Raw genomic sequence first — 26,197 nt, forward strand, 5'->3', positions numbered from 1 at the left:
TAAACCAAACTTGCTTGGCTTGCCCTGAAACATAGCATGCCTTTGAGGATAAGGAGTAGTGTGTGATGGGAATATCTTCTTGCTTCAGGGTCTGGGAGGGTTGGGGACAGACTGAGGGCAACTCCAAGTTAAAGCTTTGTGGAGCTAGGAAATTAAAAGCTGAAGTGCACACATTAGTCATTGTGATGGGAAGAGCTGAGATGGACTTTGGGGAGAGCTGCCTGAGGTTTGCCAGGTGGGTCTGGCTGAAGGGCAGGGTGCGCAGGGCAAGGTGCTGGGCACCTTAGGCCTGATTGAGGAAATGGGCTTTTGCTGGCTTCATGGGTACACAGCATGGGGGCACCGCGTGGCAAGTGCCTGGCTGCTAACAGCTTTGCTGGGGGCTCTAGGGAGTGAGAGAGGATTTTGGTGGTAGCTGGAGCAGAATGCCTTCACGGAACCAGCGGTTGTTATTCTGCATTGAATCCTCTCTCCATTAATTTTTATGTTAGAGAGCACCTCTCCTAAGATGAAAGGCTGCAAGAATTGGGCTTGTTCAGCCTGAGAAGAGGAGGCTCCGAGGAGACCTCATTGCAGCTTTCCAGTATCTGAAGGGGGCCTACAAGGGTGCTGGGAGAGGACTTTTTACAAGAGCCTGTAGTGATAGGACAAGGGGTAATGGGTATAAATTGAAATCAGGGAGGTTTAGATTAGATATCAGGAAGAAATTCTTCCCAGAGAGGGTGGTGAGGCACTGGAACAGGTTGCCCAGAGATGTTGTGGATGCCCCATCCCTGGATGTCTTCAAGGCCAGGCTGGATGTGGCTTTGAGCAACCTGGTCTAGTGCAAGGTGTCCCTGCCCATGGCAGGGGGGTTGGAACTAGATGATCTTTAAGGTCCCTTCCAACCCAAACCATTCTGTGATTCTATGATTCTATGATTCTATGTATTGTTTGGGGTACAGTCAGACCCACTGTATTTTTACTCAAGAGAAAAATTTGCATCAAGTATATTTCATTTAAATAATTAAAAATTAAGATTTTTAATTCATTAAAAATACCAGATTTTCTTTGTATTAGCTTGGAAATAATTTTTTGTTTAAACAAGTTTTTTCATTCTTTCCAGCCATGCTGGATTTAAACCTCTCTGATTAAAGTCAGATAGAAACTGATGCACATATTCTTTCTCACTGGCTTTCCTGTGTGCTTGTAACTTAGCCTTCCTCAGGCCATGTAGATTAGATGCTTACCCTTCCAGTTGTTGTTGTATTCCCATCACTTGTATTTTCCATATGTGTGTCTCTGTATCCTATTCCTTCTGTGCACACCCTCTCATCCTCTGTTGTGGCATCTTTGTTGTGTGCGTTCTTAGGAAAAATGACACTTAGCTTGTAGTATCTTAACACGAGAGATGGTTTCCTGTGCTTGAACTATAAACAAATGCTTCCTCATATTCACCCAATGCAGAACATAAATAAATGTTCTTGTTAAATCGGGGTAATAGGGCACAAATATTATGGAACTTCTGAACCTAACAGAAGGTTGTTATCTTCTACCTACACATTAAAATAAGATTGATTTTATTTTCAGCTGCCACACACCTGAAGCTTTTGTTGAAGATAAGCATCTTGGTTTGGAAACTTTGATCTACAGTCATTTAGGGGCGGGTACAACAGCTGGTACAGGGAAGGCTGTGGAATTCTAGGTCCATTACTTCATAATATGTAATGAGTGGTGTAGCCTCTTTCCAGTCACCCATCCTGCAAAGTCCCTTTCTGGGTTTTACTTGGATTTGTGGTGAAAACCAGTCCAGAGTCTAGGATCCATGCTTTTACAAGTGCAGTGTGTTTTCTGCCTATATAATGTAACAAGAGAGCATATCCAATATTAAATTAAATGCTTGAAACAAGAGAATGCCCTATCTCTGACTAGCTTTTTCTTAAAAGATCATGGAATAACTTGGCAGTTTGACAGGTATAAGATCTTGTCTAGAAAAACATTGCCTAGGCTTGTGCAGGTGTAGCTTACTGCCTGTATGCTTCTCTTAGAAAACATAAAAAAGCCCCTATCCTTGATATTCTGGTGAAGGAGCTTCATAACATACCTTTTAGACCTTTTTTTTCTCCTCATCTCTGTACTTTCCACCATGTCACCTACTTGTGTATCCCATTAAAGGCTAATCTCATTTTTTCTGTACTCTGCAACATTCAATGTGTCATTGAGGTTGCATAAAAAATTCAGAAGGTCAGAGTTAGACTCTTAATAAGCATTTGAAGTAATAAACTGAGCTCCCTGATGGCAAAATTTTGTTCTGCTTCACAAGGGACATTTATTACCATTAGGAAGCAATAGTGTGACTCTCACAATCATACCTGACTGAGTTGGAAATTCATACAAAGGATTGAGGTGGCTCATTTGTATGTAAGCATGTCAGTTAAGCCACGACAGTCTTACGAAACTTTTTAAAAATCTGCTTAAAGCTGTCAGGTTTATTGCATGGGTAAGGGAAAAGCTACGACTAGGAAGAACAAAACCCCGCATTCAAAACTTTGCCAGGTATCTGGCAAGTGCCCTCAAGTAATCCAAACTTATATTCTTCTAAAAACCAAAGCATACAAGGCTAAGCTACACATTAGCCCTATAAGAGAGGAATTGAGCATGTGTGAGAGATGAGGAAGAAGGCTGGCAAAGAGCAGACTCATCCTTTTTCTCTGGACTGCTGTTTTAATTCAAACAAATCAGAAGTGGAGGATGAACAGTGTCATTATTCAAATGTGATTTTAGAGAAGGGAGGCTTGTGATTCCTGAGAGCCTTTTTCTTGAGACCTGAACTTTGAAGGGCTGGAATTAGTGTGCTTTGGCTTTGAGAAATATAATTCAGAAGTACCTGCATCCTTGATTACGCAAATTAAAAAGTTTCTGCAAATTCAGTTAAATTAAGGCAGTGAAGATATGCGTGGTCTCTCATTAGGTCATTGTGGTAAAGTGTGCTGGTCTGGTTTAAGGTGGGGAGTTAGTGGATGGAATTTCAGAACCAGTGGGTGTAGATCAATAACATGTACTTAAACCAGCATTTTTATATGAAATATACAACAGCCGTCTTTTAGGCAGTAAATGAATGTTGTCTAAGAAAGGGTAAACTTCGTGTCAGACTACGGATAATAACATGAGTTCAAGACCCAGTAAGATGTGCTTTGAGTGATATTACTGCTGTCATGTTTGATTTTAGAGTTGTGCTCTTTTCCAGCTGATGGACTTTTACTGCCAGTCCTGCGAGACAGCCATGTGCCGGGAGTGTACAGAGGGAGAACACGCAGAGCATCCCACGGTACCACTCAAGGATGTGGTGGAACAACACAAGGCTTCCCTCCAAGTCCAGTTGGATGCTGTCAACAAAAGGTGTGGAGACTCCTCTGATTACTTTCCATTTTCAATTCTACCACTGGATTCCTGCGTTACTTTGGGTGGATGTTTTAATGTGCTTCTGCCGTGGACCTTTACTTAGAAAACAGGGATAGTGAGACTAGCATAAGAAAAAAATTCCATTGACTGTGATGCACTGAGGGATTAGAGAAAAGAGCAACAGGTTTCTGTCTGTCACAAAACAGAGGCCATTAGGAATGCAAGTGTCCTCCAAAAAAAGGGCATGAAATTTTAAGGAGAAAAGTACTAGTCAGTCATGAATTTAATGATAAATAAATAATACTGGATGCTTAAAAGATTAGTAAAAACACTAGGGTGGCAGAAAGGCTAAGAAAAAAAAAAAAGTGGGTCAGAGCTAGTTATATCCTCCCAAGTACATACATTTTCATAAAGGACGGAGGATCCAAGACCTCCTTGTTGGAAATGCCTAAAGTCTAATGGATTTCCACAAGGGAGGGCCTGGGGTCAGCCTTATTTTATGAGACCAAAACCACTATGTGGTTATAAAAAGAATGACCTTCCTTCTGGGAAATGAACGAGTTACAGGAAAGCCTGTTGCTGAGATTGTTTCATCAAAAGATATCAGGGCAAGGGCCAGTGTTTAATGACTTTCGAAAGAGCAATCTTTGTAATTTAATCCCTCCCCCAGGCTTCCAGAGATCGACTCAGCACTTCATTTTATATCTGAAATCATACATCAGTTAACCAACCAAAAGGCTAGCATTGTAGATGACATTCATTCCACATTTGATGAACTCCAGAAGACTTTAAATGTGAGAAAGAGCGTGCTGCTTATGGAACTGGAAGTGAATTATGGCCTTAAACACAAAGTAAGATGCATGTTTTGTTTCACTGAAAAGCTATTAATTTAATAAACCAGTTTTTATAAATGATGCAGGACACCAGTTTGCAAATTGTGTCTGGGATCCAGAGGAGAACTGTGTTTTCTTGAAATCGAGTGCTGCAGAGCCTTGCTTGTGGGTGCCCAGCCTGATAAATGGAATTATTCCCTCCATCCATCTGCCCTGTGAAGATACAGGCCAAACAATTTCTTCTGAAGAACTGAGCAAGGCTCTGTCCAGAGAAGCTGTGGATGCCCCATCCCTGGAAGTGTTCAAGGCCAGGCTGGATGAGGCTTTGAGCAACCTGGTCTAGTGGAAGGTGTCCCTGCCCATGGCAGGGGGATTGGAACTAGATGATCTTTAAGGTCCCTTCCCACCCAAACCACCCCATGGTTCTGTGATACTGTTTTGCTTTAAAGCACTGTTTTCCTTTTCACATGCGTAGTAACATTTCATATTGGATGTCACTGGTTGGAACACATAAATTGGAGGGGCATTGCACTTTCTCAGGGGAATATAAAGAGCAATAGATTCCAGAGCTGTATTCAGTTTTTTATTTTCTATCTGGATGATTGCATCTGGCATTTTTCCACCTGTACTGTAGACTAAGCTTCAGAGGAAGAAACCAGAAAACCGTGCTTATGCAAAGAGAAGCCTGTAGACTGGTGGGTGGAGTTGTATTGAGGATTAGTTAGTCTGAATCAGGCAGATGACCCAATTTAGTCCTTGTCTTCCTGGGCATCAGTTCTCTGTCCTATATAAAAGAAAGATCTCTTCCCTCAAAGTAGCCTTTAAAAGATAGCAGCATCAGCAACTCGAGTTTCAAGAGTGCCCGATAATATTGGCATCTTTGGTCATTCTCTGTGATTACTGAGCAGCTTGAGCATCTCCAGCTGTCTGAAATGGAGGAATGCTGCGTTCCTGGATCTGGAACAGGATTGATCATTAGGAAGGTATTGAACTGCTGGGCCTGTAAAAATGGGGGAATTCTAACATGTGCACAAGATGTGTACTTTCAGGACCACAGGTAGACCAAAGCCCCTGGGTCACAAGATTTAGTCATTGCCAGAGGTAAGCAGCAGCTGGGAAGATTTTAGCATGAAATATTTAGATCCCAGGTTCATCTAAATGTATCCAAGATGTCCCAAAAACTTATTTTCTTAGCAAGCAAATATACTCAGGGTGCATACAAAGTTTTTCCACACAAGATGGAATATGATGTTAAAATATTTTATTGTTGTTTAAGGGGATTTAAAATAGTTTCAAAACTATATTGGGCTTTAGAGAAGCAAATTGATACAAAGCTGCACGTAAGTAGTAAAAGAGGCATCTCCCCTGTTTGTATAAAAAAGAGTGATTGGAATTGGATCTTATTTTTGAATGAATAACTGTCCTGCAAAATAATTCAAACCCAAACATTCCATCATAATGATCATGTACTTTGCAAAAATAAAAAATAAAGGGCTACACTTTAATAAAAGAAAGTTGGTGATTCAGTTTCAGTTGTTCAATGGACTGAAAGAGGCCTCGTGAAATATTCTAAACACATTTTAAACATTTGTTATGATAGGATTTAATATTTTCCATCTTTGTAATGAAAGAAAACTATATGGAGAATATAATGGTTTTAAAACATAGCTGCAAATTGTCTTCCTCCTCAGTTTGTGGTTTGTTATCCCAGCCATACGGGGTTTTGTCATCCGGGGACTTCATTAGCTATGCTATCCGTTTAACTACTTATGCCCTTGAATAAAGACAAGGCAGGGTATAAATGTCTTGTATTGAATCCTGAGAGGTTTATAGCTGCCTAGAAAAACAGATAACTTGAAATTTCAGTGTAGTCTTGAAATTTGTTCATTCTGATTCCCTTGCAGAAGATTTTGTGTTGTTATCACCTTCCTGTATCAGAAACTCATCAGCCTGAATTTTCTTCAGGGTGAAAAGCAGGTAGCTTTGCAAAATTGAGAAGAAAAATGCCCTTAGAATGCAGTGTCCTTGCACAGTGTATCTCAGCAAGGGAAGAGTATCTCATAGCAATAAATACACCCAGTGTCTAAGTCTACTTTAAAATCAATTGAAATATTTTGAAAATATTTACTTTACAGTGATGGTCAATGAAATAGCTTCTCTGATCCACAGCAATGTCTGTGCCCTAGTTCTCTGTAGGAAAAACATACCACATGTGTGACTGGGTACTTTGGTTTGGGGATTTCATCAGTGGAGAGTGTAGCTGGAGTGTTTTAGCTTTCCTGACTGTCATGAATTTCTCTGATAGGTTGTTATAATTCAGGGATCCTTCTTCCAATTCACTGCAAAACTGGTTTAAAAAAAAAAAAAAAGAAAAGTGAGCTTTGTTCCCAGCCCACAGATAACAATTTTGAGGTCAATCGTGTTTTAAGGATTTTAGACTGTGCCAGAACTAAGCCTATAATAAAAGCTCTTTCTCAGTCTTAAATATAGAGTAGCTTCTTGCTCCCCACCAAAATTTCAGGCTACTCAACCCAGCTCTTCCCAGTATCCACAACCCATCCTGTATGTTTTACTTTCCTGCCTGCTGAAACTGGGGAATCAACTTACTCGCTTCTGCTGGGGAGACTTTTCCTTTCTTCACTTACTTAGATCAGGAATCACACTTTTTCTTAGGACGGATGTACAGATCTTGAGAGTGCTTTCTGTCTGTCTCCATAGCGGAGTAACCCAAGGTTCCCCTTGGCTCTGAAAAAGTTTCTTGAAGTTTCTTGCAGCCTCTCTTATTAATGGGTCTGATGACTTAAAAATATGTCTGTGCACACAGCTCAGTTCCCAATACTGTCTCATTAACCGTGTCTGCTGAGAATTAGATGGAGGAAATTAGATGAAGGAAGGTTCAAGCTTCTACATTTGGTTGTTTGGTTTTGGTTGTTTTATGGTTGTGGTTTTTTTGTTGGTTTTGGTTTTGGTTTTTGTTTTTTTTTTTTTTAAAAAAGACAAGACAGCTTTCCAGGTAATTCAGTCTAGTGTGACAGTGGATCTGTGAAGCCTTGAAGACCCAAACAGGGTAAATTTTTTGTGTTGCAGCATGATAATCCAAGAACATGTAGGGGATCAGTGTGGTACATTTTCTAAAATGTAATTTCAAAATAAGCTCCAAAGTAAAGCACTATAAATTGATTTGTTCAAGGTCCTTCAGATATAAAGCCTGCTACATCTTGCTAGGATAGTTGTTGTAGTATGATGCTAATCTGGTGTCTGGTAATGCACACAGGTCCTCCAGACACAGCTGGATACCTTACTTGAAGGACAAGAAAGCATTAAAAGCTGCAGCAACTTTACGGCTCAAGCCCTCAACCACGGCACTGAAACGGAAGTTCTTCTGGTGAAGAAGCAGATGAGCGACAAGCTGAATGAACTGGCTGAGCGGGACTTCCCGTTGCAGCCCCGTGAAAACGATCAGCTGGACTTCATAGTGGAAACAGAAGGCCTGAAGAAGTCCATTCACAATCTGGGTACTATTCTAACGACCAATGCTGTTGCCTCTGAAACAGTTGCCACGGGTGAGGGGCTGAGGCAGACAGTGATCGGACAGCCCATGTCCGTTACCATCACAACTAAGGACAAAGATGGGGAGCTCTGTAAATCTGGGAACGCTTACCTCACTGCTGAACTGAGCACACCTGATGGGAGCGTAGCAGATGGAGAAATACTTGACAATAAAAATGGCACTTATGAATTTTTGTATACTGTTCAGAAAGAAGGGGACTTCACTTTGTCACTGAGACTTTATGATCAACATATCAAGGGCAGCCCATTCAAACTTAAAGTGGTCAGGTCGGCAGATGTGTCCCCTACCACTGAAGGGGTTAAGAGGCGTGTTAAATCTCCTGGCAGTGGTCATGTGAAGCAGAAAGCTGTGAAAAGACCTGCGAGCATGTACAGCACTGGCAAAAGAAAAGAGAATCCCATTGAAGATGATTTGATCTTCAGAGTAGGTAGGTGACTTGTCTGCTACCTATTGACATACTGAAAAATAGTTAAGGGAAATTGGATGAAAAAATCTAGAAGTTAGATTATTTTAAGGTTAAAGCTGTAATTAGGCTTCTTGACTTTTGTTCAATGTATATTTTAAAAACATATTCTTCAGAAATTCTGTTTGCAGGGATGGACGTGAGGCTGACTGGCCTGTAGTTTCCAGGGTCTTCCTTCTTGCTGTTTTTGAAGACTGGTGTGACATTAGCTTTCCTCCCATCCTCAGGCACCTCCCCTGTTCTCCATGACTTTTCAAGGATGACGTAGAGCAGCTTGGCAATAACATCTGCCAGCTGCCTCAGCACTCAGGGGTGCAGCCCATCAGGGCCTGTGGATTTGTGGATGTCAGGTTTGCCTAGATGATCTCTAACCTGATCCTCCTCAACTAACAGAGGGTCTTCCTTTCCCCAGGCTCTCTCTCTAACCTCCAGGGTCTGGGATTCTTGAGGGCCGGCTTTGGCAGTAAAGACTGAAGCAAAGAAGGCATTCAGCAACCGCACCTTCTCTGCCTCCTCTGTCACCAGGGCACCTACCTCATTCAGTAGTGGGCCCACATTTTCCCTCCTCTTCCTTTTGCTACTGATATGCTTGAAGAAGCCCTTCTTATTGTCCTTGACATCCCTTTCCAGGTTTGATTCCAAGTGGGCCTTAGCCTTCCTCGTTGTATCCCTGCATGCTCTGACAACACTCCAATATTCCTCCCAAGTGGCCAGTCCATTTTTCCACATTCTGTAAATATTCTGTAAAGATCAGTGCTTCTGATTAGATTAAATTACTTCTTTAAAAAATTGCATGACAAGAAGGGAAGTAGAAGGACTCCTTCTCTAAAGCTGTTGCCCTAAAGATTAATTAATTAATCTTGAACTATACATGCTGAATCCTGTGGACATATGTAGTTATTTCATTATGTCGGCATAAGACAAAATTGCCATTTCCTTTATTTGCTTTTTTCCTCCAGTATCAAAATGGGTTTGGTTCTTTATATAACGTAATGTTATCTCTAAATTTGTGAACTTCTAATGCTTGCTAAATGTCTAATATCTTGGTGTCATTTACTGTGATTTTCTTTCTTTTTTTGATGTACTCTGTTTTTAAGCTATAAAATAATTCAGAATTTTGAAAGTCTGTATTTATTGTAATTATATAATGTCTGCTTTTATAGTTATAAAATACTTCTCACGTTGCATAACTGAAGAAAAAAGCAAGTTAATGCCTAATATGTACAAGTCAGAATTTCAGCAGTGTGTGGTATCGAGTTTGACAACCAGTCGGCGAAGTGGCTTTCCCCTTTGTAGCAGAGAATGGATGGCGGTTAATCCTGGAGGGTTTTTAAGTAATTCTATTGAAAATTAATCTGGACACCATTTGTCATTTGGTTAGTCCTGTCTGTCTGATTTCTCATCCATCAGTATTTCTAATAGATTCCTTGCTGTGATAAAGAGTACATGCAATAACGCCATGGTTTTTCTTGCTGAATAGGACAGCATAGTGTAAGCTTTGGATGGAGCTACTTGTAAAACGACCAACCTCTCCCAGATGGACAGTGCATTTCCCTGTAAGATAAATGACCCCATAAATATAAGAACTCAAAGTATTTTTTATGGAGGCAATGATATCCAGTGTTACTGTCACTAAAGCTAAGTTTTATGATGACCGCTGAGTCACAAGTTAGAAATATGATGCAGAATAACTCATACTGATGTCAAGCCAGCCCTACATGGCACTAACCATGCTTTATTGTCCAAAGCTGGTAGATGACCTTTGTTAAATTAGTACTCAGACGGAGCCCTTCCTCTGGCAGGAGGGTGTTCTTGTTGCAAAAGCTATTGCTGTAGTCACCCCGGTAGAGCCCCTGTTAGCAATCCCATGGGGAAAGAAGGCCTTGCACAGGGCAGAGTGATCAGTCTCAGGCTCCCACTGGAATGGAAAGGAACCTGTGGCTCTTCCCAAATGCAGTTTCACTGCTGATGCTGGTAGTGTGGCAGAGGGTATGTGCAAATGTAGCCTAGATCTTCTGGGGGCTCTATTTTGAGACATGGTTAGGCAAAACAGTTAAGAATAATGTCTGAACCCTGTCTAGAAAGAAAACTTCTCTCTAATCTTTTCTGGAACAGTTGTGATGTTGTACTCTAGACAGAGAAGTGGCTGGATGACCAGATTCAGGCAGAAAGAGTCTGTGGGTCTGTAGCAGGTAGGAGCAGGATAGGAAGGCCTGCACAGGTACAGTGTGCCTGTGAGTAACAGGGGAGCCCTGTTACACATTGTGACTGACGTCTGCGCTGAATGCTAAGCCCTCTTGCTGACATATATCAAACATTTATTTGTCCCTGTGTGGAAATCGTAGATCTCAATACTTTAAAAAAAGAGACATGTCCTGAAATTATTTTAAAATTGTTAATATTGTTGTTACAAAGGTTTTGGTATGGATTAAAGTGATTTTAGCTTTTAATTTCTGCTTCTGTATCCCTTGCTTCTGGCAAGCAGTTTCTAGCCTGACTACTCAGTAGTGGTATGGCTCTGGCTTGGATTTTGTGGGGGTTTTTTTAACTATTCTTTCCAATACACCATAAACTCCAGAGACTTAAATGTTTTCCAAAAAGTTCAGTGCTTTTTCTTTCTGTTGTGGTGCAATCGTGACCATGTGCTTTATTTTGGAGTTCTGCCTCCTCTCCTTCTTCACCATCTACCCCTCAAAAAAATAAGAGGAAAGAATTAGAACGAGCTACATGTCTCAGAGGTAATGCTCTCAGGAATGTCCACATTTGGGGTATATGGATTGCTCTTTTCTTGAAAAAACTGAGCTGAGAGTAATACTTGATCCTATTACATGTTCAGGTCTCAGCCACTCATTTCACAGAATGACCCTACATAGATATGTCCCTCTGGGCTTCTGTAGGCTTATCTATGCATTGTCTGAAAGGTCTCTAAGCCATTGCAGCTGTAATGATCAAGCTTTTCACACTCTTCCATAATATGTGAAATTAATGAAGGCAGGTAAAACTTTTGACATTTTCACAGGGATTGCCTTCATGCATTTAAGGGTTTGGTTAGTTCCAGTTTCAGCTCACTACGAAAAGTTAAGGTTTGGTTCATTAGTTGATGAGGTAATGTAAAATACAGTTTATCACTGTTTTCCAACACAACTGCTTATCTCTATTTTAAACACATTGCTGAATTCTTCTGACAATCCTGGCCTGGATTTGTATTTTAAACTGGGCAATGTAAATCTTACATTTGGGCTGCCAAAAGCTCTTACAGCTGTGCTGGAGAAACATACAGTAATATTCCTATGGGCATCCAAGTGTATTGTGTATGCTATTGTATATATGCTGATGTATGGTCTTTTATGCACAATTGAATTGATCAGCTCCTAGCAGGAGATTGTTCCTGTGGTAGTATTAACAGAGATGGCATTAATACAACATTAGTACAGTTAAGTGCTTTCATTCACAGGGAATTGTGCATTGTATCTTTTGCCAATTCCATGTTATTCAAGGCTTTTAAAATGGCCTGTGGTTCTATTCAGACCTTTTAAGGTCAAGCTTTTGACTGCACATTCATACATTTGTGCAATTCATTATTTACAAGAACAGAGTATTTCCTGCTTCCTCCTCTCGCAATAATTTATATCGCCAACCTTTTTAATTTTTTTTAAACAGGCGTGATCTCTAAGAGCGTGTCCATGCACTGTGTAGCACGTACTTAGTTTATACAAATGAAAACAAGAGTGTGCTTACATACCCAGAAAATAATTGTTGCATGGTGGTTTTGCTACTTCTACAAGTGGTAGGAAGCACTAAAGTGAGAGGGCAGGCTCTTTTCCATTACCCTGCTTAGACCCTTAGACCCAGGCTGAGCAGAGGTAAGTGGAGGTGAGCGATGTTCACCGTGTCAGCCCCTCCCATCTTTCCTGGTAAATCTCATCCATGTCCTCCAAAGGAGGATAGAGAGCCGTGGGTGGCACCAGTTAGCTGCTTTGTCCAGGACCCCATCTTGTACCATGGGCACTGTCATCCCGTGCCATATGCCTTGGTATTTTTTTCTCTTCTGGCACTTTTCATGGTTGGGCTCTTTGACACCATTTGGCAGTAGTGGTGCTATTTCCCACTTGAACTGCTTTTCCTCTTCATTTATTTATACTTGGGATTGGCATCAGATATAGCCAGATGGAGAGTTGGCTCTCTGCTAGAAAGTTCAGTTTTCCTTTTCCTCAGACTGTGTTTTAGTTCTCTGTTCAGTCATGTAACCGAGCATCTAAGTTTAGCTGGTACATTTAATGTGTGCCATTCACTCTGATTAAAAAAAAAAAAAAAGGTGCCTTTATCAGTACCTTCTGTCAGCCTCCTTACTAGGTGTGGATGTCATCTTCTGGTGTGTTAGCAATGCTGAAAGCAAATAGGAGCCTTGTTGTGAATTTAGTCCACATAAAAGCTCAGGAAAAAGGCCTGTGTAAGAACAGCTTTAGTGTAGTTTAGGGGGAGGTTTAGGGGGAGCAAAGGGATTCTTCATCAGGTGTTTTTTCTTTAATTTTCTCTGCCTCTGCTTGAAACTTGGTATTGGATTATCCTGTTTGAAAGGAAGGGGCTGCCTATAGATATATATTTCTTGAGCTTTTACAAAAATAAAGTGGGTTATATGGGTACACATCTTGAAAAAAACATGTATGGTTTCATCCTTGCATGGATGGTCCAGAGGAACCTTCTCCCTGTAGCAGACAACATCTGCTTCCTCCTGTTCCACCATCCCTTCTCTACCTTTCCAGCAAGGTCCTGTCCTGACCAAATTACAGCCTGGCTAAGGGCATTAGAGAAGGAAGGGCTGTGCATGTGTGGTTGTTCCATGGAGTGCAGAAGTGTGATACATGAAGTATGCCCCTCTGACCCACTTTAATCAGTTGTTCTTCATTCTCTATTTCAGAACTCAGGAACAAACCCATTAATAGGTAGTACTAAATAGTGAGATGCTTTCTATACATAATTTATATTTCTGTAGAAACAGGACTGCCTAGTAATGGGGAAATATAATTTCATTTTCCAATTTATTAGGTGAAGACCTTCTGAGCCTTGTCACGAACTCTTTATGGGTTTGTGGTGGCCAGTGTGAAATTTGGCCAGCCCCACATTGCAGTTTTGTAGTTGTAACTGTATCTGACAGGGGGTGAAGAACTCTGACATCCCACTGCTGGCAAAATCCCCAGCATGGGTCTGATGTCCTGAGGCCAGAGACCTGGTCCTGGTTGGACTCATGTCATTCGGGGGTTTGCTGCTGTACCAGCAAAGAACTCTTTCTGAGGTATACCTGCCCCTAGGATTTGTGCATACCTGCCTGTGTCGGCAGGGCTGTGCTGCACAAACAAGGCTGGGAGATGGTCTTGGCCAAGCTTTTAAGGACAGATGCTGTGTAAAGCAAATTAATACAAATCAGCCCAAACTTCACTACCAACAGTGTGTGGGAGTATCTGCCAGGGTTCCTACTGAATTATTCATTCCTCTTTAAAGGTTACAAACATTGTGTGCCTTCATCCAACAGACTGATTGATTTTAAAATTTGGATTTGCATGGGCTCTTGGATTAGAAACACTGACATTTATTTTACAATAAGCACGTAGCTTGTTAACAATTTGATTTGGTGCAGTTTTACTACAGAGCCTTTTGTGTTTCAGCTGTATTTATTATGAGAGGTCATCACATCCTTGTAATGTGTAAGATTTGACCAAATATCTTTTGGCACCCTGACGAAAAATGAAATGAAGCTAGGGAACAAGAAAACAACTCCTTGATACCTGTCCATACAGTATGTATGTAGGCATTTCCACGCTGTTTAGTTTTATAATTTTTTCTGGTACCACGTAGAGAACAGTCCAACTGTAGGCAGGAAAGAAGTGGTACTTACCAAACAGGTTATGGTTACTTCCAGCTTCTAAAGTGTCCCCATTAATTTGTAATCTTTCTGCAGGCTTTTTGTCTCCCTGATTCCATTCCCTTCCTGCTGGGGGCAGTGACATGATTTTTCTTTGTGTTTTAAGATGCTGGTAAATCTAGGTTAGCAAGCAGGGAAGTGTCCTGTGATCTTAATGAGCTTTTGGATTTTTTTTTTCCCCCTCCTTTTTGGTGAGAGTCAATCCAGCCTCTATTGTGCAAGAGTAAAAGATTGAAGTTATGAAGCATTTTATTTTATAGCATTCTATGTGTGTGCTAGATTGTCTTGAGCTGAAAATAGATAATCTTTCGTTGAAAGCATATCTTCAAAGCTAAATTAATTGGTTTGTGCAGGCTACGTTTGGTAATACCAGAAGGAATTAGATAAGGCTAAGGCAAATCTGATTGTTTATTATCTGTGTACAAAAATGATAAGAGAAGGAGCTATTCCACAGGCCACAGGTCTGCTTCCTGATCGCTCTGTTCAGCCTTTCCCTTATGCAAACTCTGCTGTCCTCTCCCAGTCCTTCGCAGCTTGCCAGAGAAGTCGCAGTAAAACATATGTCTTTTCCTCCTTTGTGCCCCAGAGCAGCTCAGAGCAGGAGGGAGGTAACACTGCGCAAAGACTGGTGCCAAAGGTGCAGGATTTATTCTCTAATCCAGGCTGCTGGGTAACATTGGAATGAAGGTCCCACAGCCATGCTCTGATTCCAGCCCTGTGCATTTGAAATGTTGGTGCCTCCCTGGGCTAAGGAGTGATGGGTCACTGCCCACGACCAAGAGAAGAGAAGGCAAAGCGTGGGGTGCCTTAGCACAGAGGGGTGGTATCTTGCAGTAAAAGGTTTGCTGAAGACCCTCTCTCAGGCAGGTGTGTTATAAGGCAGGAATCTCTACTTCCAGAAGGAGCTATCGCCTTTTGGTATTACAGAGTCAGTGACAGGAGCCTGCTTTTCCAGAGGCTGACATACTTCACTATAAGCTTTCCTTTCAGCATCTGAACTGCTGCTGCTGCCTGTGCCTGGATTCAAAGCTTTGCTGGCATAGTGAATTATTCAAATCAGAAAGTTCAACGTTACCTGTTTTCCTCTGGAACGTAAGTTTGTAGATGTGCTGTGTTTCGCTAACCTCAGCTTTCTTCAGAGAAACTTGTGGCCACTGCAGAGGGGACTCTATAAAGGCCTGTGGGCAAATTAGGACCTATGTGATGGATTTAATACCTGGAAAGACCTACGTACAAGGAGGTTGCATGGAGCTGAATTTTGTCTGCATGCTGTGCTAATAAATTACTATTTCTTAAGCATACTGTGAAATGAGACTATGGCATTCTGGGTAATTTGTTCTATTTTTCCTTTGATGTATGTTTACAAGTTTCCACTGAAGAACGCTCTGAGTAACTCTTTATATAGGTCTCTCTTATCTTTAAAAATGAAGTTCTTTGACTTTGAAGAAGGGTAAAGAGCATACATTCCATAAGGTTTGTGCTAGTTGGTTCCAGATGCTCTAGCTTTCGCCTCCTCTTTTCTAACAAATGTTTTCCCTTTAGTCTCAGTAATAAAAGGAATGTTTCTCCCTTTTCATCCATTCTTGTTGGCTAAAAGGCAAAAAGGAAACTTAGCATTAGCATATGGTGGAAGAAAATTATTGCATGCATCCCTCAGGCACTGCTCATTAAAAGAATACACAGAAATGGCTCAAGTGTGGGTAATGTAATTGCTGTGTAACTCGCTGTTCCCTGAATATGTACTTTCCCCTTGCAGTACAAAAATTGAGGAGTATTTGCCTTGTTTCAAGGATGGAGCATATGGAGTTCAAGAAAACAAGCCTTGAAACAAAGGGACATGCTTGCAGCTCCAAGTGCAGAGGAATTCAATGTTACTTGTAAACCAGTGACAGGAAATACGCATCCTACAGCCATCACCACAGCCGAAAGAAGGGTTGTTAAGAGCATGCACATCCCTAATGGAAGCTAAATACAAATTAGAGCTAATATATATATCTCATATTAGACATCACAGTCAGAACAGTTTTAATCAGGGATCTCCAGGGTATTTTGGATGGACTAAAGTAAAATAGAAGTTTTTCAGTTAAAACCACATATTGGAACAAATTAATGCCTGATACGCAGCCAGCGAATGCTTGTAAAAATAGCACTGCATCCAAGTCTTGGAAAGAGCACCTTATAGAATATTTTTGTTTCAAAACTCATTCATTCATTATGAATAACCTTGGGGTCCAAGATCATAATTGCAGTCTTGTCTAAAGACCCCTGAGCCTCCTTTATAAAAAAAAAAGCAGGAATCTGGATACTGTTCCTGTGCTCCAAGTGTAATTTGGACCAGCCACTTTACAGCTGACCTTTTGAAGACATCAGTTTGCTGAGTGATTCTCCTTGGAATGGCTCAGAACAAACATCTAGGTAATGAGGCACCTAAACTTAGTGAACGTGTGTGAAAATTTAACATTTTACAGCTCCTTATCCCCTTAAGCCTTTAGGGGAAAGACAATTCTATGTAAATCACTTTTGCATTTGCCCTGGGCAAAAATGGGCCCTGTGTGTGTGTACACTGCTTTATTAGAACAATCTAAGGTCTTTGTGGAAGCGTTCAGTCAGCACGTATTGGTCCTCATTGGCCCACAGGTCCCAGAACCAGTTTCATCCGAGTTTCCCTTCTAAGGGAGTTTTTTCAGCCAATGGCTGAAAAATGTATATGAGTGAGTAGGAAACTTCCCTGTCTTGAAATGGCCCCATCCAAAGTGATCACCGATATGTTTTATCTCAACTTTGTGACTGCACTGAGGAGATTTATCTAACGGTACTAAAACCTTGTCATCTGTCCAGGTTATTACCTTAGCCTCTGTCTGTATGTTCCCACAGTACCACCCCTTTCACTGCCTTCCCAGTCGAATAAAAATCCACTGTTTAAAAATGGTCCATCACTTATGAAAAAAACATTTTACTAGTTTCCTTGTGCAAGAGCTGAATTGTGAACAGTTTGGTTTGTGAAAGCCAAAGAGGTAATTACGTTGATGTGGATCTGTTACTGAGATGGTTCTTTGAAGTTGTAGCAGTGTTGAGAACTCTTCAAAACAGAAATCTGTATATCAAGTATGTAATAAATGCACATGTTGGCATTTAGGTCCTCACTGATTAGTCTAACCTGATTTCTTATGTGCTTTGTATTCAATTTTAGGCACCAAAGGAAGAAACAAAGGGGAATTTACGAATCTTCAAGGTGTAGCTGCATCTACAAATGGAAAAATATTAATAGCAGACAGCAACAACCAGTGTGTGCAGGTATGAGGATATACCACTTTTTTGTCCCCACCCCCACACCTCTGCCTTGTCATCCAGGAAAGATATAGAAAATACAGAGGAAGCTCAACTTGTTTGTCATCCATTATCATCCCATCTTCTTGACCTGCAGATATCTTTTCCAGATCTACACTATATCTAGTATGTATATCAGAGTTTATTTCTCTTTCTTATGATGTTTGACAAATAATGTAGAAAACAAGCAGTGCAACAGTCTGGAAAAATGCCTTTTTGTAAATATGATTTTACATTGTAAATTTATCACTCTGTGTTTCCAATTATAAATCTAGGGCAAGGGACCACAAATACCATTTCTTAAGCAATTACAAATACAAAAATAAAGATGTAGATGTCATTTTCAAGTGGATTTTAGTCTACTTAATTGATTTTTCTGTTTGATATTGTGATCGGATCTTTTCTGTGGTAGCATCCCTGACACCCATGATTTCTTGGCTTCTGTAACCTGTGTGAAAATCAAGCTGTGTTTTTAATCTTGCCTGCCATGTATCTTTTTTTACCATTAACAATTTGTCATCACTCTTCATGCTGCCCACATGGTAGAAATGAACAAGGCAGCAGTGTGTGGCTTGTTCTTCAGTATGTGAGAACCAGCAAACCACATGCAGTTAGAACTCCTTTCCAGGCCATTTCAAAGAGATGGAGTCAAATACTCATATGAGCACCTCACACTTTGTAATTTGCAGCCACTTCAGAGGAACTTAAGCATCTAATTACCTGGCTTGGGGACAAACGAGTAGACTGAATTTTGCATGGCTAAACCGTCTCTAGGGAAATGGCCTAGTACTTAGCCCTAAGTCAAATAATTCAATTTTTAAAATTCTCTTTTAGCTGCTATTCCTATCTTTTCTACAGACTCAGTGTTTGATTGTGGCCAAATCACTCAGTTCCTCAGTTACCTCATTTCTAATATGGGAATAATATCACTTCCTTCTGGCTGAGAGGGACATTGTGCAGCTTAATTGACTCATGTCTGTAAAGTACTTTGAGATCACTGAAGAAACAGTGCAATATAAGTGCAGAGGACTTATGTATTTTAAAATTAGAGTCCAGGTGGAAGCGTCTTCTTAAATTAGGCATATCACTTTCATATATGGACTGTGTAAAAGTGCTTCACGTTCCTGACAATAGTGTTCAGTACTGACTTGCTAAAATCTAAGCTCCGAGAAATAGATGATGTTGTTATGCAGACTTAAATTTTAAATTAATATTTTCTGTTGCAGATATTCTCCAACGATGGTCAGTTCAAAAGCCGTTTTGGCATACGAGGAAGGTCTCCTGGCCAGTTGCAGCGGCCAACAGGAGTGGCTGTGCATCCCAGTGGTGACATCATTATTGCAGATTATGATAACAAATGGGTTAGCATATTCTCATCAGATGGAAAATTTAAGGTAGGAGTTAACATGTGAACTCTCCTGAGCTTTATCCATCTTACAAAGGAATGTAAAGTAATGGATTATTTTGTCAAGGGACTACATAGTTTGGTTGTAACAGTCCAAATTCCATCGTTGTGATGTGGAAACCCCTGACACAGCCATGTTGTATAACGACTAGGAAGAGGTCGCAGCTGTGATGCTAATGTTAAACCAAATAGAGAAGGTATTTTCCATTTCACAGTTCTACGTGCTAGGTGCTTGGATGCCTTTCCATATCACATAGTTGAGGATAGCTAGTGTAATCAACTGTATTTGGACTAGCTCAACAACCTTTGTATCATTAGTATTCTGATTATACAGAATGGGTTGTGCATATACCTACCTAAATACACACAGACAGACATAAAAACTTAGGAGGAGATGAGGCTTTTTGGTGACATATGCAGGAGAAAAATAAGGGAGCAGACTGGTGATGATGACTTCCTCTGTTTACTCCATATGTAACAGCAAACTAAGTGCGTAATTCATGTATGATCCTGTTGGTAAAAAATGCAAGGAAGAGCGACCCAGGATGTTGTTCCAGTGCTACAGCATAGACAGAAGTGTTTTAGGGGGGATAATGTGCATTGGAAAAACTGAGAGGCAGTAATAAAGTCTTAGGTTTCAGAAATCAGAAGTTCTGAGAAAAACACACCTCTTATTCTCATATCGATTCTGATCCCTTTAATAGGATTAAAATAAGAAGGCAGCTGCTACTCTACACTGCTGCTTGCCAACCTGCAATATTTATTTTGCTGGGGTTCAGGTGCAATTCCAGAGAGAATTAAAGGTTGCCTCCATTTGATGCTGTTCTCTGAATGCATGTTACCAAGTCTGTCAATGCATGCTAGAAGTAGACACCTATAGCAGAGGTTAGCAGTACACACTGTTCAGTGAGATAAAGGATGGGCAGGGAAATTTCTCCCATAGTTACTTAGTACTAGAGTCCTACACTGGACATAGATTGCCTTTTTGGCTAATTTTCTGGGATCCTAATGACCAAAAAGCTCAGGTCTTGAGGTGCTGTCATGTGTACCAAGAAATGGCCTTCCTTTGAGTAGTCTGCAAAGTGACAAATGTTACAGCAAATGAGTGATTGTGCTTGCACAGACCTCCATCTGGGAAACAGACGTGGATGCCTTCAGAAGCATCCAGATCCTGTGTAGACTTGAAGCCAAAATAGAACAATACTAACATGCAATGCGAGTGTTAAAAAAAATACAGATTTCTTGCATTTGCCGGGAGTATGTGATTTTCCTTGTCAAGTAGTTTGGAAAATGTACAGCTACACAGGAAAACCTTGGTTTTGGCTGAAGTCGAATGAAATGAAGACACTAAAACAAAAACAAAGCCAGATGTAATTTTGTTAAGAATCCAAGTACTCTGAGTAACCTAAGTGTGTTTAAAATAATTATTAACATATTTAATGTGAACTGGCTTGATCTGGACCCAGAGCATGGAGGGCTTGTTTTCCTTCCTTCTCAAGACATGCTGTAAATCCAGCATTTTGGATGGTGCCAGCTCTGGAGGGAAAAGCTCTGGAGGAGCCAGGACCCTATGACCACTACCAGTAGGGAGACAGGTATTGAAAAAAATGAATTGTTAAGGTAATTCTTCTGACATGGAGCCTAGCTTTGTTTCTAGTCAATGTTTTTGTTGGATTGCAAGAGCTATGCAGAGTTGGAAATGTTTATGTGGTTTATACAAATTAATGCATCTTTATAGTTCTTGGGACTAGACTGATTAAATGAGAGATGAAACATTAATGATACAAAATACTATGTTTAGATTGAATGCAACAGCCTATATTTACGAGAGAAAAATATACAAATGTTTGTAGAAGCATTTTTTTATATGGAGGGCAGGCATAATCACATAGTTGAAGCACAGGACATGGATATAACACATCTAGCTTGTGCGAATCTGGGCAAGGCCTTGTAATTTCTTGTGTGTTGGCAATGGTACTTCTCACCGGGACTTTGTCCGATTAAATTGGGCAACACTTGCTAAGATACGCGGAGAGATAAATAAGGGGATAATGGTGTTTCCCTTCAATGGACTGGGCCGGCAAGTCACTGTATATGACCTCTGATGCAGGTGGGCTGCTAGTTGTGAACTGAGCATTGTCAGGGGGGTGTTTTGAACTTAATCCAACTATTTTTGTTGTTGTCCCCTTCCTTCTGTATTTACTTACACTCACTCTCCCTGAGTGGCATTTTAATAGTCACATGAGCCAGAAGGAAGTTTCCCCTGGAGCCAGGCCCAGGCATGTCCCTGATGACAGCACTGGGCTGACTCACCCCAGAACCCTCCACTGCCAGGCAGAAAAGCGTCACCTTCCTCAGTCGCTGGGAGCAACACAGACAAAGCTCCATTTTCCCAAGGCTGTGAAACTTGAAATTGCAGCAGTGCACGAACCCGAATCTAAGGTTACAGAAAAACAGGAGTCTCTTGAAATGAAAGCCTGTATTATCCTGTGAATGATAAAGCCTCAGATAGGGTCTTAGGAATTGGGGCTTCTGTTTCTGGCTCTGCCATGGGTCTTACAGGTGACTACTCATCTTCCCTTTCACTTCCCAGTGCTTTAGTTGCCTCACCTACAAAAGGCAGATATCGGTGCTGGCTTCCTGTGTAGATTACTCTGAAATTGCGTAAGAAAACTGTTATAGAAGGCATATTGTTAGGCTAAGGAGGATGCACGGTGAAGCAGCAATATCGGCTTCTGTGTCAGTGGTGGTGCTCAGACCTAGTGAAGGCACTGGAGAACACTGCCAAGAGAACGATTCCTGCTCCCCATAGGAGAGAGCTGCTTTCTTTCTAGCCTTGAAGTGTTGTATCTTAGATAGCTCGCTATCAGCCTGACCAGGCTGCAAGACAGGGTCAAGTTTAGAGGAGTGGGAAAAGATGGAAGAAAACTTTTTATCTGTCAGACTTTTATTTTTTCTTGACTCATTAGGAGAATTAAGAAGGGAGCCTCCTGAAGCTGGTTGCATGTTCAGATAGGAATAGTTCTGTGGAGTGTGGTTAAGTGGCCACAATTGAATTAAGACAGTCACATGAATGATAAATCCATTTACTGTGTGATACTGTGGTGCGTGACAAAGCTGTATCTCCATATTAGGGAAGTTCTCAAGCAGGAGAAGGTGGTATGCTGAAAGTCTGTAAATTAATTCCTGACAATTGTGAACCTTTCAGACAGCAACAAGGTTGGTGGAGTTAAACGTAAAGCCCTAACATACCTACTTCTACAGCGGAAAAGTCTTTATATATTTTTATATAGGCTAGCTGATTTTTTTACCTCTAGAAATATCCCACAGCAGAATATTTTCCGTTGGGTTTGGGTGACTTTATAAACACATATTTGAAAACCAGTTAACCAGTTTAAATTTATAAGACCCTATAAAATAAGGGACATAGTGTCCTTGACTGAGTTTGATTAAACACATTATTTGTATCAAGGGTTCAGGTGATTCATTACACTTTATTCATTTCTAATGGCAGAAAAGACTGAAAATGCTTCCATTCATACAGTCAACAGGAGTGACTGGGTTTCATAATGTTCTGTTCTATATAATCAAATGCATAATTCTAAGAAACCTTCTGAAATAAAAAAATACTAAGCATATGGTCAGCCAGACCCAGTAATGTGTCATCAGCATATTTTGATCTAAACTGGAAAAAGAGATTTTTAGTAGAAAACATTGTAAACTCTAGATGGCCATAATTTATTGCTGCCTGATTATTATATTTTAAATCCTAGCCCAATAATAGTAATTTTTATTACTCTTCTCAGCACTGCTTACCCATTAATGTAGTACATGATTTATTCTTTTTTTTTTTTTCCATATGTATTTATATGGGCAGGAAAACACTGTACTCATGACTGAGTCATTTTTCCATAGGAATCCTGGAAAGATGGTAAGGAGGTGGTGCAATGCACAAGCAGACAAACACACAGGCATCCCAGAGGAAATAAGGGGATATGATTTAATCACCCCAAAGGAAATAAATGTACTGATTTGCATTTGGTTTATGTTTTTGCTGCTTTGTTGTTATGCAAACCTGAATACATTTTGTAGATCTGCTCATATCTTTCCCCTGGTGAACACAGTAATTTTTAATTTTTTCCCTGGGGATACTTTAGCATGATTTAATTAGGTGTTTGCAGGGGTTTTTTCCTAAATATTTAACAATTTATAACAGCATACGTACCTGAACATAAAACAAACACATGACCATTGCATATTGGCTAAGCACAGTCTTGGCCCACAAGATTTACTCCATGGAGTTTTCTTTATTTGAGACTGGAAGAGGCTGGTGACTCTAGCAGACAGCCTCAGGGAACCTAGGTGGCTCCTTTTTGGGATGGTTCCTATTTTCACCTGCAACCCCACCCATGAGAATGTACCGTGGAATAGGAGCATGGGATATACTGAGGGTAGCTGAGTTCTTTCAGATACTAACATGGTTGGTTGCTTTGAAAACATGAGGGAATTGAGAGAAATGAGTTAGGTAATGAATCTTCTCCCTGCCCTGTAATCTGTCCCACTTTGATAGTCACAGACTAACAGAGCTTCAGCTACTCCTCGCAACTTGCAGGGGGGAGGGGAGAGCGACAGAGAAGTCAGAAGGATTGTTTGTTCTAGGTGGTGGTCTGTCCCACCCTGCAAAGGCAGTGAGGTGAAAAATAGTCTTGTTTCATAAAGATGAAAAATTATCATCTATTTCATTTAAATTCAGATGGAAACAGGAAATTATGTTCTCCACCAAAGAGATGGACCTCAGTTTGTAGGATGTGTCTCACAAGCTACTACAGGATCTAAAAGTTCTGGGATCCATAATTTCAACACAGCCTGTTTGGTGGATTGTGTGTCCAGCACAGTAACGAGGCTGGCAGGAGACCAGACTTTTATAACCAACCTGGATAACTGCTTTCAAACCTGCCCATCATTTTAAAAAAGCAACCAAAACCAGAAAGCAAGTTGCTGCATTCTAACAACAAAACCCCCAAACAATTAGGTGGTATTTTAGAACCCTTTTTTGTAACTGAAAAGTCAAAACTCAACAGATTTTATGTAGATTAAAGTAGTATCTAAAATCTCTGCCTGAAAAAAAGAGCAGAACAGTGAAAAATATGAAATGGGTTGCAAGGTGATCCTCGAATCTTCTTGTGTATATGCCCAGGTAGCTCAGGGGTTCTCTGAAAGCTTTGCCTCAATTTCTGCTTGCTCTGGGCTGGATGGGATGCTGTTTCTTAGATCTGCTTCTCAGATCCCCTTCTTTTTGGTCCTACTAAAGAACACTTCCAATGTTTTCTGATGCATTTTGACAGCTCTTTAGCCTTCCCAAATAATTCACCATGTATGAGATCCACCTCATCTCCTCTGAAGGTTTTCCCATCGATACTATACGGAATATTGTGTACAGTTCCCCTCCTGTTGCTGACAATGCTGGCAGATGGTTTTGGTTGTCAGAAAGCCTATTTAAATGGATGGAAATAATTTTATTTACCTAAGCCAGGAGCAAGCTGTGATTTATTTAGTTTTTCGAAGATTATTTTATTTGCTGTTTGGCAGCACGATCCTATCTCCTGTGCAGATTTCAGCTGGCACTTCATGTGTCTAAGCAGCAAGTGAAGCAAGCTCCTGTGGATCTGGTGGAAGATGTAGAGGTTATCCTGAGCTTTAGCTCTGCTCAAATTCTTTCCTAGAGCACTTGGAAGCTGCATGGTGTCTCATTCACCCAAGAAGGGCAACAGCAGACATCACAGCCTACATCCCACCCAGCTCTGATGCTCCACGAGTGAGCTCTGACTGCTTTAATGTAGAAGGCAGTCATAAAGGCATGTTTCCCTCTCCATAACCACGTGGTGGGTGGACTCAGGAATAGTATGCAATAGGAGGCAGAAGTCCTTCATGCCTGTCTGCCTGTCCTGCTGGTACACTAGTCCTGGCTCTACAGCTGTTTGCGATGGTTTCTGACAGATGCTGTAGTTTATCAAGACACACGAATCTGATGATTTTGTTTCTCGTGAGTTGTATATTTGGACCCTGAGGTGGCAGATTTTCCACTCTTGAAAGGGCATAGAGAAAGCAGTCTTTATTTTCAGCTGAATTAAAAATTATGAAGTATGCAATAAGAGCAGATAAAAGCAATCACTTCTCTCTGGGAGAATTTGGATGACAAAAATGTCTCTCCCTCCTGCTGTGTTCTTGTAATACAATCTTTGAACTCTACTCATGTATTTCTATCATGTCAACATATTTTCCTGTTCTATGTTTTCCCTTTCAGGCCAAAATTGGGTCTGGAAAACTCATGGGCCCTAAAGGTGTTTCTGTGGATCGTAACGGACACATCATTGTAGTGGACAATAAAGCATGCTGTGTCTTCATCTTCCAGCCAAACGGGAAAATAGTCACAAGGTTCGGTAGTCGAGGAAATGGTGACAAGCAGTTTGCAGGTACACTTGATGGTAATATGTAAATCCCCTTTTCTTGCCTCTTCTGCTCACATTTGCATGATGTTTGAGCATGTCGAAGATGCTACATCCCACTCCTTTTTCCTGTGGGGGAAAGGTTCTGCTAAACATACCACTCCTATTCACTTTGCCATTTGTTTCATTGGTCAGGAAGACTGCAACATCTGTTCTGCAAATGTAGCTGTAACCAGATTGTTTTATGTACTGTGCCTGGAAGCCTTTCAGACCAGTGACCCAAGAAAGGCTGATCTTAACTAGCATTTTATAAATGCTTTGTAATGCCCACACTCAGCTGTTCATGATAATACTCACACACCGTGCTTTGTGTTTCCAGTGATCAGATACACATTATCCAATGCCCAAAGTGGTAGCTTCCCATTAGTAGATGAGTGTAATGGCATAGTGTTAAGATTGAGATCAGGTAGACATAGTTATGCAAACGGAAAAAGCCAGTTTGGGGAAATCACCACTTATATTCAACTGACTGCTTGCACATCGTGTCTTTTAAAAAAAAAACACACCTGATGTATTTTGACTGAGTAGCTATTCTTTCAGAATTTGAAATGAAGATGCCAAATTGCATATACAGGTCATTTTGCAGCTGTTGGATCATTAAATAAGTAGTTATAGATTGGTCTGATGTTCTGACTGGTTCACAGCATGAGATGTAAATTTTTAAAGAATACTCCTGAAAATAAGTGTGCAAATACTCTGTAACAGTGCGTTTGAGCAATGCATCACCTCTTCTTGGCATAAACCACGTGAATTGTCACCACTTGAATGTCTTCAGTGTAAAGGTTTTCACC

The 26,197-nt window shown here is 40.7% G+C and overlaps 1 protein-coding gene across 2 annotated transcripts in view; it reads left to right on the top strand.

Annotated features, from left to right (window-relative positions):
• TRIM2 (tripartite motif containing 2) overlaps positions 1–26,197 on the top strand; it is a 39,825-nt gene that overhangs the window by 8,966 nt on the left and 4,662 nt on the right. Inside the window, exons 4-9 of one of the 2 annotated variants that reach the window (XM_010155612.1) lie at positions 3,227–3,378; positions 4,052–4,232; positions 7,489–8,212; positions 17,359–17,462; positions 18,722–18,889; positions 25,205–25,385. In XM_010155612.1, coding sequence (XP_010153914.1) covers positions 3,227–3,378; positions 4,052–4,232; positions 7,489–8,212; positions 17,359–17,462; positions 18,722–18,889; positions 25,205–25,385 — 1,510 coding nt within the window. The remainder of the gene's footprint in view (positions 1–3,226; positions 3,379–4,051; positions 4,233–7,488; positions 8,213–17,358; positions 17,463–18,721; positions 18,890–25,204; positions 25,386–26,197) is intronic. The other variant, XM_010155613.1, reaches the window with a different exon arrangement.

The sequence above is a fragment of the Eurypyga helias genome, unplaced genomic scaffold (genome assembly GCF_000690775.1).
Source record: "Eurypyga helias isolate BGI_N326 unplaced genomic scaffold, ASM69077v1 scaffold2487, whole genome shotgun sequence".
Classification (NCBI taxonomy): domain Eukaryota; kingdom Metazoa; phylum Chordata; class Aves; order Eurypygiformes; family Eurypygidae; genus Eurypyga; species Eurypyga helias.